Raw genomic sequence first — 10,769 nt, forward strand, 5'->3', positions numbered from 1 at the left:
CCCTTTCACCCCCCTGGGCCCTGTGTCATCCCCCCCCGGACCTTGTCACCCCTCTAGGCCTTGTCACACCCCCCCCCAGGCCCTGTCACCCCCTGGACCTTGTCACCCCTCTAGGCCTTGTCACACACACCCCCCAGCCCTCTCACCCCTCTAGGCCCTGTCCCCCTGCCTGTCACCCCCCCTCCACGGCCCTGCTTGCCCCCCCACAGGCACAGGCCCCTGGGGGGGTCTCGGGCGCCGGTCGCAGCCCCTGCCGCAGCCGTGTGGGGGGGTGAGGCCGCACCGTGGGGGGCTGGCGGGTGCCCCCCGAGCCCTCCCCGTCCTCTGCCACGAAGGAGAGGCCGTGCGATCTGCCACCACCGCCTTTATTCGACGCCCAGCGGCATGGCGCAGGGTCCCCCTCCCCACCCTGGGGTGGGGGGGCCACAGCGCGAAGAACCGGGGTCCCGCAGGCGTCTCTCCTCACCCCCCACCCCGCCGCGGTGGTCGTCGTCTCAGCCGGCCCTCGCAATCCATCCGCGGGCGACGACGGTCCGCTCTCTGCGTGCGCCAGGTGGGGCCGGCCGGCGGCGGTTGGGGGGGGGTGTCGGGGTTGGGGAGGGGGGCCGCGGCGCTCAGTGGATGAGCCCTTCCAGCGGCAGCTGGAGGTAGTGGCGCAGGGCGGGCGGCAGGGCCAGCTTGGGGATGGCGGCGTGGCAGCGGGCGCCCAGGTGCCGGCGCAGGGCGCAGCGCGCCAGGTGCTGCAGCCGCCGCGGCTGCCCGGCCATGCGCAGCGCCGACTCGTAGAAAACCTCGTGCTCCTGGCGGGAAGGGGAAGGTGGCTTAGCCGGGGACGGGGTGGGGGGGGGACAGCACTTGGGCTCCCCCCAAAACCCCGCTTCCCCGTACCTGCCACAGCTCCGGCGGCACCGCCTCCGCCCAGGCCTCGGCCGGCGGCACCCGGTCGGAGGCGTTGAGCACCACCTCGAGCGCCCGCGGGCAGCGGCAGCAGAACTTGAGCATCTGCCGGGAGACACGGGTCACCGGGGGGACAGAGTGACACTGGCGCCGTCCCCCCCCCCAAAACCCCGGCGGCAGCCGGGCCCCCGCGTCGCCCACCTTGGGGTTGACGGGGCCGGCGCCGTGGTCGAGCAGGAGGGCGATGGTGCGCTCGGGGCGCTGGTGGCGGTACTCGTCGACGGCGTGCAGGGCGCAGTCCAGGGGGGTGTAGCCGGCGCAGTTGGGGGCGGTGGCGGCGGCCCCGTGGCGCAGCAGCAGGCGCGCCAGCCGGGTCTGCCCGTTGCCGCAGGCGTTGTGCAGCGGCGTGTGGTCCTTGCGCCCCGCCGCCCGGGGGTCGGCCCCGGCCGCCAGCAGCCGCTCGGCCACCCGGTAGTAGCGCTCGGCGTCCTCGGGTCGCTCGGCCCCGGCGCAGGCGGCGTTGAGCGCCGTCTCGCCCTCGCGGCTCCGGCGGGCCGGCTCGGCGCCGTGCCGCAGGTACAGCTCCACGTGGGCCTCCAGCCCGCGCCGGGCGGCCACGTGCAGGGCCGTGAGGTGCCGGTCGCGCGTGCTCAGGTTCACCCGGGCGCCGTGGGCCAGCAGCAGCTCGGCGCACCTGGGGACGCGCGGACGGGTGAGGCCGAGCCGGCAGAGGACGGGTGCGACGAGCTGCCGGGCCCTGGGGAGCAGCGGGAGCCGCGGGGGTTGGGGGCGGCTGCCTGAGCCCGTGGGCAGGGCTTGAATTTAGGGGAGGGGCTTGTCTGATGGGTGTGGCTTAGGCCACAGGGCAAGGGGGTGATCACAGATGGGGGTCTCATGGGTGGGGCTTGTGTGGAAGGTGGAGCCTCATATGCAGATGAGGAGAGGGGCTATGGACAGGATTGGGTGCGTAGGTGGGGCTCAGCCTGGAGATGAGGGCAGTGGGCAGGGCTTGGTATGCAAATGAGGTGGGTGTGGGTGGGGCTTGGCATGCAGATACACTGCATGGGGGTGGGGCTAACCAGTCAAATGAGGTGAGTGTGGGTGGAGCTAGGCATGCAGATATGCTGTGTGAGGGTGGGGCTAGCCATGCAAATAAGGTGAGTGTGGGCAGAGCTTGGCATGCAGATATGCTGCAGGAGGGTAGGGCTCGGCATGCAAATGAGGTGGGTGTGGGTGGGGCTTGGCATGCAGAGACAATGTGGGGGTGGGGCTAACCATGCAAATGAGGTCGATGTGGGTAGGGCTTGGCATGCAGATAAGGTGAGTGTGGGTGGGCCCTGGCATGCAGATACATGGCCCGGGGGTGGGCCTCGGCATGCAAATGAGGGGCGGGGCTCGGCCGCAGGGGCGGGACCTACGGCAGGCTCTCGGGGTCGGTGCAGAGGTGGAGCGGGGCCAGCCCCTCCTCGGAGAGCACGTTGGGGTCGGCGCCGAAGGCGAGGAGCAGGCGGGCGCAGTCGAGGCGGAGGCCGGCCACGCTGTCGTGCAGGGCCGCCTGGCCACCCACCACCGCGTCCACCTCGGCCCCCTGCATGATGAGGTGGCGGGCGCAGTCCCGGTAGCCCCGGCTGGCGGCGATGCGCAGCGGCGACGTGTGCTTCTTCCGGGGGCTCAGCACCCACAGCCCTGCGGGCCGGGCCGCCGGTGAGCGCGGGCGCCGGGCCAGGCTTCGCCCCGCTGAGCCAGGCTGCTGCGGGGTGTAGGCGCCTGCCCCATCCCCAGCCGGTGGCCCCGTCACCCACCCCCTGCCACAGGGGCCACCAAGCCCAACCTGGGCTTGAGGCCATTTGGGGACCCAGGTGTCCTGCCCTTCCTCCCGGGCATGGAAAGGACCCAGGTGTCCTGCCACTTCCACCTGCAGCCTCCTTCCCCGCGTGGGAAGCACCCTGGGGAGCAAGCCCAGGGTCCCCCCACCCCCAAAAACAAGAGAGCCCAGGAGTCCAGCCCCCCACTGCTCCCCTTTCACAAGCAAGGAGAGGACCTAGGTGTCCTTCCCTGTCCCCGCGCGCCCTGGCTCCTTCCTGCCACCCCAACTTCTCCTGTTATTCGCAGGGAGCCTGCGGGGAAGGACTGAAGGGAGCCCCCGGCCCTGAGCAGCCCCGCTGCCCCGTACCCAGCTCGGGCGACCACGCCAGCTCCTCGCTGACCGTCTCCATGATCAGGTTAGCGGCGTTCTCGTCCTTGAAGATGCTCTTGACCCGCAGGAGGTCGCCGGCGTAGAGGGCGTTGTGGACGGCGGGGTCGCGGCAGCGCTGGGGGCGCCGGGCGGGCGCGGGGGCCAGCTGGGCGCTGGCACGGGGCGGCAGGAACCGGCGCGTGGCCGATTCCCGCGCCAGGGCCCGCCGGCGCTCCTCCAGCTCCAGCAGCTCCCGCTGGAGCCGCAGGGAGCGCAGGGCCGAGGAGGTGAACGCGAAGGTTTCCTGGGACATGGCGGGGCTTGCGGTAGCCCGGGAGGGCAGAGAGACGGGCCGGAGGCTGGTGGGTAGCGAACTGCCTCCGGCGCCTGGCTCGGGGTTATAAATAGGGCTGTGCTGAGGCCCTCGTGCCCTGGTTACAATTGCCGAATCAAGAGCGCAAGCCGGGCCACCCTATAAATAACTCCCCGTTGTGGTAAACAGGGTCACGTTGGCTCGGGGCTGCCAGGGACTTTAACCTGTTGGTGGGTGCAAAATGGGGACGGTCTCATGGGGGTGGGACCCTGCAGGACTGGTCTGGGATCTGTGTGATCCCCAAATCTCACTTGGGGCAGAACTAGGGGACAAAGTGAACTGCGGCTGAGCCCCTGCTGCCAGGCAGGGCTCAGGAGGGCTGGCGTTTCCTTGTGCCCCCGCCTTCAAACTGGCTCGGGGTCCTGTGCTCATCCTGCACCAGGGACCACTGCAACCCAGGGGCAGGCTGGGCCCCCGACCGGGCCCTCGTGGCTCCCACCCCTAGTGCCCCACAGCGTCAGCCCCAGGGCAGAGGCATTTGGGCTCCCAGGTGACCTGCAAGCCCTGTGGGAGCAGCACCGGGTCCCTGCACCGTGCCTTGGAGTAGCAGAGATGGTGCCCACGGACTTGAATTGAGGCCAGGCAGGTGCAAGAGCTGTGGGGACACGACTGCACCTCGCACAGGGGCTGCTGGGGGCAGGCCGCTGTGGTTGGGCTCTGCCTCCCCCAGCCCTGCCGAAATGCACCCACAGGGACCCCCACGTGGAAAGGGTTTGAGACACCACAGATCAGCAGAGAAAAATCCCCCACATGCTGGGGACAAACGCGTGTCACTGCTCCTGGTGGCCGGGCAGCAACACAAGAGAAAACCTGGGCAATTCAGGAACAGAAATAGCCCTTTAATGCAGGTTTGGGAGCAGAGAGGGGCTGGCCTGCCCGGGGACGAACGTGGGGACAAGCGATTGGTGGCGATGAAGCTGTGTCCACGTAGGACTCCCCGGGACTGTCCAGGACTCCCCACCTCTCAGCTCCAGAACGAACACAACACACAGACGTACAGAGAAACGAGAACGCAGACAGGAGGCCTGAGGCCTGAGACAGGAGGCCAGTTAATCCCTGAGCATCGCCTGCTGGCTCAGAGGCCTCGCTCGGCCGCAGTTCAGTCCAGACCTTACCAACGGTGACCATCTCCTCTGGGCCCTGCTGCCGCGGGCCCTCCCCATGCCGCAGCTCCCCCTGGTCAGCAGGCATCAGCTTGGGCTGGAGCAGAGAAGAAGTCCTCAGGCAGCTCTCCCAGAAGCCCATCCAGGTCATCTGCACGGGGGAGCATGAAACGCGTGCATCAGTCATCACTTATGCAGAGAGGAGGGATCGACCCCATGCACTGGGTATGCCTTGAGGGGAGCCCCACCTTTGGCTTTAGAAGGGAGGGCAGAGACCATCCAAGCCCCAGGACCCGCTTTCTGCCCACACTGCAGGATCCTCAGCTCTTCCCTGCACCCAGAGAAGGTCCAACTCACCCATGTCGCAGCTGTCGGCTCTCAGAGGCTCTTCTTGCCCAGGCCTGTAGCTCTCTGGGTGCAGCGAAAAGCCTCCAGGCGACTGCTCTGTGCTGTGGTTTCCTGTCCTGGATCGTCCCCAATCCCCAGGGGCAGGGACACCCCAGGAGATCTGTGCTGGATGGTCCTGGTGTAACCCAGCCTGGGCAGTGACCTGCAAAAACCCAGCAGAGCAGAATTGGGGGCCTTCCCACTTGCAGGTGGGACCACAGCAGGATTTATCTGTCCCTCCCAAGCTTTCCCCTTCCTCCCATCCCTGTCTAGGGTCCCCACTGCCCAGACTGCACTGTAGGTGCCCCCACTAGGTCCCCGTACACCCATACTGCCAAGGCTGCTGGCGTCGCAGCCTCCCTCACCGTTCGCTGTTCTGGTGATGGCTGCGAGAAGCTGCCCTCGGTCTCTGGTGGGTAGATCTTGAGCAGGTTGTTGGGTGTCACATTGAGGTAGTGGTTGCGGTGGGATGGGGAGAAGACACCCACCTGCGGGGACACAGCGATGGTTTGGAGTCAACTCTGAGCTTTCACTGGTGTCCCTGGCAGCAGCCTAGGGAGGAGAAGGCGGCCCTCGTCCTCTTCTCCCCCAGGGTACAAGCCCGGCTGCTGGGCACAGTGGCAGAAACGTAGCCCGGAGAGCATCGCTGCTGCCAGGGGACCTGCCTCCCGCAGGCCTCCGCACCTCATACCTGCTTCAAGAGCAGCACCGAGCCGGGCTTCAGTTCGCTCTGCCTCTCTTCCAGCAACAGGCGATGCACCGTGCCCTGCATCTCTCCTGCGGACGAAGGCAGAAGGGACCCGTTAGCCACAGGGAGCGAGATCGCTGTGAGCTGCAGAGCCCCAACCCGCAGCCTGAGCTAGGCACCAGCACAGACGCAGGGATACAACATCCCACGGGATGGCGAGCTACCAGCCGAGAGCATTGCGTCTCCAGACATTGCCCCTGGCACCCAGGAGGGAGGCAAGGAGGTGAGATTAGAGGGTGGTGCTGAGCCCTGAGGGCTGTTTCTGCTTCTTATTGCAAAAGTGCTTCTCTCCCCTTAGCAAGGGGAGAGCGCACAGGCTCCAAAATGCCAGAGCAAGAGCTCCCCCTCGTCGCCCCCAAAAGGCCCCTACCGGTTGGGTCCTTGAACACGGCACCGGCATCGACGTTGGTCCTGGTCAGGGTCTTGATCAGTACGGCCATGCTGGGCACCTTGTTCTTTGGGAGCTGCTTCAAGGCTGCCTGTACACACAGATCCCCATCAAACCAACAACATCCCTGAGGACAACCCGGGTGAGGCATCACCGGCCGCGGGATGTCTACGGTCAACCCCATCCCGGCCCTCTGCAACGTGCTGCCCGTGTTTCCAGAGGCCTGGCCCTAAAACAGCTCCAAGGGAAAAAAACAGAGAGCTGGGGTCCCCTTCGCCCAGGGCCCCTCTTACCTTCCGCAGCACCATGACCACGCTGTAGGTCCTGAGGAAGCAGCTGGGGTCCCTCTCGTCCAGCCCCAGCTCCGTCTTCATGGCAAGCCAGGGGCCCTTCCCAAAATCCTCCTCCGTGGGCGGCGAGGAGCCGGGCAGTTCCTCGAGTCACAGAACAGCTGCAGTCACCGTGCGGGAGCCGAGCCAGCGTCTCGCGCAGTCCAGCCCCGCGGGCGCTGTCACAGCGAGCGGGAGCCCCAGCACCTTCCCTGGGGCTCAGCGTCACCCTCCGCCAGTTAATCCCGACCTTCTGCAGCCTCCCAAACTGCCGGCGGCAGCAGCACCGAGATTTACACCCAGCCTTAGTCTGTCTGTGCCGGGGCTGCAGAGCGGCAGCGGGAGAAGGGGGTTACCTCTGTCCGCAGCTTCGCCAGAGCCCCGTGAGCCGGAGTTTGGGGAGTCGAAACAAGAATCTCCTCCAGATGTTTCCCAGCGTGCTAGAGGGAGACAGAGACACGTCGCATGCAGCAACCGCTCCGCAACAAAATACCAGATCCAGGGCGTGCTCCGAGGCAGTCCCTGCGCTTTGCATCTCTGCAAGCCTAGAGCTGCGAGGGGCGCAGGAGGCTCCAGGACTGGGCGCTGCGGGAGCAGGGCCGCTCGCCAGCTCTCGAAGCTCCAGAAAAGGCAGGAGCCCGACGGTGGCAGCAGCCTTCCTGCTCAGCAACCAGCCCCTCTGCCCTGCGTGCAGCGGGACAAGCCAGGCTGGAGCCCGGCCGTGCAGGGGACCAAGAGATGGGAACCGCGACCCCCGGCTGCTCTCAGACAGCTCCCATCCCCTGCACCTACCTGCTGCTGGGGCAGGATCCCGGCAGGCCCCGGGAACCGGCGAGTCTTCCCCTGCGCCGGGACACGGGGGGCACCTCGGGGCGCTCTGCTGGCCGCCGTGACCAGCTGCACGAGGTGGTTGGTGACGACGGGTGTCTGGAGGGTGGCCTCCCGGGGCGGCTGCCTCGGTGGGGGCTCCACGCAGCTCATCAAGGGCTGCGGGTTCGCGGGGAGCCTGTGGGGCGGCCGCCAGCCGCTGCCGGGCGGCCCGGGGCAGCTCTGCCGGGGCGCCTGTGGCATCGGGGACCGGGTGCCGCCGCTCTGGGGCACACGTGGCACCGCAGAGGAGCCGTTCGCACCCAGCTGGCATGGGGACGCTTGAAAAGGTCTCGGGGTTTGGCCCCTGGGAGAGGGGACGGAGTCCCAGGAGGCACCCGGGTTTAGCGGGGGCGCAGCTGGCACTACGGGGGCAGGCCAGGAGGAGCAGGCGCCGGCCGCGCTGGGCCGCAGCCTCAGCTTGGGAGCAGCCTCTGCCCGCGGCGCCGGCAGGGGCTCCCGCCCGCTCTCGGCCGGGGCGGCCCGCGGTCCCTCGGGCTGCGGGATGCCGGGAGTAACTAGCTCCTCTCCCACCCGCAGCTTTTTGCGAGCCGCCGGTTCCGGGCCGCGCTCCTCTCTCGCGCGCGGCCTCGGGGGCATCTCCGGCCACCCGGGGTCCGCGCGGGCAGCGCTGGCCTGGGCCGGCAGGTCGGGCACCTCCAGCTCCATGCAGGCGGCCAGGAAGATGTCGTTGTCCAGTTCGTCCTCGGGGGCCGTGCCCCAGGCCGGGGGGCCGGCGGCGGTGGCATCGCTCGGTCGGCGCGGGGCGCGCGCCGGCGCCCCAGGGGAGCCCGGATCCCGGGAGGCCGTAGCTTGGTCGCTCTGCCTGGAGAGAGGCCTGAGGCCGGAGGGTTTGCCGGGGGGGCGATGGAGCTGGCGCAGGGGCCGCGGGCCGGGGGCGACCGGGACGCTGCCGGGCTCGGAGGCGGCGGGCGGCCGACACCTGGAGGGGCCGGGGGCCGAGAAGCGGTTCTCGGCATCCTCCACGGCGGAGAGGAAGTCCTGCGGGAGGAGGAGAGGCACCGCCGGCGTGAGCCCTCCCCGCGCGGGCGACACCACCCCGGCGTGTCCGCTCCGGGGCGGCCAGGGCACCCGGCTGGGACAGCACCCGGCCAGCACCCGTACGGGGTATGGGGGGGGGGACCCTGGTGGCAGGGACCAATTAAAACACACAGTGAGCTCCCTGCTAACGAGCTGATGCTATTTAATGAGTGAGCGCTGCTCAGCTGTGCTGTGCGGACCAGGCGGAGGGGGTAAAGCCAGCGCGGGGGGAAGCCCAGGCCCTGGGATGGGGCCGTGTCCCCCCGCCGTGGGTCCCCTCCCGGACAGGGCCGGGGCTCACCTCGTCCGCCAGGTCCCCGTCGGCCCCGAACAGCTTCTGGAGGCGGCAGGCCTGGGGGGCAGAGAGAGGGGTCCTCCCTGCCCCCCTGGAGGGGGGGACCCCAAATCCCTCCCCATGGCTGGGCCCTCCTCATCCCCCCCCCCAAGAGAGGGGACCCCAAATCTCTCCCCATGGCTGGGCCTTCCTCGTCCCCCCCCCCAGGAGGGAGGACCCCAAATCCCTCCCCATGGCTGGGCCCTCCTCTGGGGGGGGACCCCAAATCCCTCCCCATGGCTGGGCCCTCCTCACCCCCCCCAAGAGAGGGGACCCCAAATCCCTCCCCATGACTGGGCCATCCTTGCCCCCCCGGGAGGGGGGACCCCAAATCCCTCCCCATGGCTGGGCTCTCCTCACCCCCCCCCAAGAGAGGGGACCCCAAATCCCTCCCCATGGCTGGGCCCTCCTTGCCCCCCCCCAAGAGAGGGGACCCCAAATCTCTCCCCATGACTGGGCCCTCCTCACCCCCCCCAAGAGAGGGGACCCCAAATCCCTCCCCATGGCTGGGCCTTCCTCACCCCCCCCCCGGAGGAAGGACCCCAAATCCCCCCCCCCCGTTGATGGGCCCTTCTCGCCCCCCGGGGAGGGGGGACACTACCCCCCCCCCACGGCCGGGCCCTCCCCACCCCCCCTGGGGAGCGCGGACCCCAAATCCCCGCCGTTGCCGGTGCTTCCCGTCCCCCCCGGCAGGACGGACCCCAACCCCCGCCGTTGCCGGGCCCTGCCCGCCCCGGGGACCCGCGGGGCTCGGTGCCGGTTCCCCCCCCGCAGGCCCGTTCCCGCCCGGCGTTACCATGGCAGCGGCGCGGCGGGGCCCCCCGCCCACGCGCGCGGGCCGCGGCGGCCCAGGCCCGGCGGCGGCGGGAGGCGGAAGTGCGGCGGCGGCGGCGGCGGGGCCGGGACGCGAACCCGCGGCCCCGCCGGGCGCTGCCCCTTTAAGGGGCCCGGCTCGGCGCCGCTCTGCGCCGGCGCCCGGGCTCCCGTCGGCGGGCAGTTATGCCGCGGCTTGTCTTAAAGGGGAGGTGGCAGGAGGCCTGCCGCCGCCGGGGGCTGCCCGTCCGTCCGTCCGTCCGTCCCGCCCGTCTGCCCATCCTGGGCACCCTGGGGCCCTCTCTCGGCCCTGTGTCCGTCCGTCCGTCCGTCCGTCCGTCTGCTCGCCCAGCCATCCCTCTCTCCAGCCGCCTGCTTGTCCAGCTGTCCGTCCGCCCCGTCCGTCCGTCCCTCCATCCCACACATCACCCCCCCGTCCAGCCATGCTGCATGCCATCCGTCCGTCCTGCCTGTCCCTCTGCCCGCCTGCCTCGCCAGCCCGGCCGTCTGTCTGTCCATCCCGCCTGTCCCTCTGTCCCTCTGCCTGGCTGTCCATCCGCCCGTCCTGCCTGTCCCTCTGCCCGCCTGCCTTGCCAGCCTGGCTGTCTGTCTGTCCGTCCATCCTGCCTGTCCCTCTGTCCCTCTGCTCGCCCACCCCACCAGCCCGTCTGTCCATCCATCTGTCTGTCCCTCCTGTCCCTGTGTCCCTCTGCCCACCAGCCTGGCCGTCCATCTGTCCGTCTGTCCCACCTGTCCCGCTGCCCGTCCGCCCCGCCAGCCCAGCCATCCGTCTGTCTGTCCATCCCGCATGTCCCTGTGTCCCTCTGCCCGCCCACCCCGCCAGCCCGGCTGTCTGTCCGTCCATCCCAACCTGCCCCAGACACCAGGGGGACTTGCGGCCCCGCAGCCTCCCCGGCTGGAGCAGCCCCCGTGTGGGGTGCAGGCTGCTGTGCAGGGTGCTGTGCGGGGTGCATGGGTCCCTTGCAGTGTGCGTGGGCCCCTGCAGGGTCCCCATGTAGGGTGCAGAGCCCTGTGCAGGATCCCCTTGCAGGGTGCCCAGGTCCCATGGGGGGTGCATGGCCGTATGGGGGGTGCAGGGTCCCCCTGCAGGGTGCCCAGGTCCTGTGCAGGGTGCATGGCTCCGTGCGGGGTGCAGAGTCCCCGTGCAGGGTGCCCAGGTCCCATGGGGGGTGCATGGCCATATGGGGGGTGCAGGGTCCCCATGCAGGGTGCCCAGGTCCCATGGGGGGTGCGTGGCTGTATGGGGGGTGCAGGGTCCCCGTGCAGGGTGCACAGGTCCCATGGGGGGTGCG

The 10,769-nt window shown here is 69.6% G+C and overlaps 2 protein-coding genes and 1 long non-coding RNA gene across 9 annotated transcripts; 1 reads left to right on the forward strand and 2 right to left on the reverse strand.

Moving 5' to 3' along the window:
- The first annotated feature begins 19 nt into the window (after positions 1-19).
- LOC138062269 (uncharacterized) lies at positions 20-6,882 on the forward strand. Of its 2 annotated transcripts, none has more exons than XR_011136339.1 (4): positions 20-553; positions 3,010-3,119; positions 5,682-5,907; positions 6,770-6,882. It is a non-coding gene; the product is annotated as an uncharacterized lncRNA (long non-coding RNA). The 2 variants fall into 2 exon arrangements; XR_011136340.1 differs by lacking the exon at positions 20-553 and adding an exon at positions 2,476-2,601.
- ASB16 (ankyrin repeat and SOCS box containing 16) lies at positions 578-4,033 on the reverse strand. Of its 2 annotated transcripts, XM_068919477.1 has the most exons (5): positions 3,071-4,033; positions 2,316-2,583; positions 1,099-1,591; positions 889-1,002; positions 578-800 (listed from the first exon to the last, which is right to left on the reverse strand). In XM_068919477.1, the coding sequence occupies exons 1-5, from the start codon at positions 3,384-3,386 to the stop codon at positions 615-617; spliced, it is 1,377 nt and encodes a 458-aa protein (XP_068775578.1). In that variant the 5' UTR covers positions 3,387-4,033; the 3' UTR covers positions 578-614. The 2 variants fall into 2 exon arrangements, with proteins under 2 accessions (XP_068775578.1, XP_068775577.1); XM_068919476.1 differs by having other exon boundaries at positions 889-1,591.
- Positions 4,239-9,505, reverse strand: HROB (homologous recombination factor with OB-fold). 5 transcript variants are annotated; one of them, XR_011136338.1, is made up of 11 exons: positions 9,440-9,505; positions 8,611-8,661; positions 7,194-8,270; positions 6,758-6,841; positions 6,366-6,506; positions 6,055-6,163; positions 5,628-5,713; positions 5,302-5,488; positions 4,907-5,099; positions 4,562-4,700; positions 4,239-4,478 (listed from the first exon to the last, which is right to left on the reverse strand). XR_011136338.1 is itself a non-coding variant. In XM_068919475.1 (10 exons), the coding sequence occupies exons 1-10, from the start codon at positions 9,440-9,442 to the stop codon at positions 4,697-4,699; spliced, it is 1,935 nt and encodes a 644-aa protein (XP_068775576.1). In that variant the 5' UTR covers positions 9,443-9,505; the 3' UTR covers positions 4,239-4,696. The 5 variants fall into 5 exon arrangements, 2 of the variants coding, with proteins under 2 accessions (XP_068775576.1, XP_068775575.1); XR_011136336.1 differs by having other exon boundaries at positions 4,242-4,478; positions 5,302-5,424; XR_011136337.1 differs by having other exon boundaries at positions 4,242-4,478; positions 4,557-4,700; positions 5,302-5,424.
- Positions 9,506-10,769: the final 1,264 nt, after the last annotated feature.

Source organism: Struthio camelus, chromosome 25 (assembly GCF_040807025.1).
Source record: "Struthio camelus isolate bStrCam1 chromosome 25, bStrCam1.hap1, whole genome shotgun sequence".
NCBI lineage: Eukaryota > Metazoa > Chordata > Aves > Struthioniformes > Struthionidae > Struthio > Struthio camelus.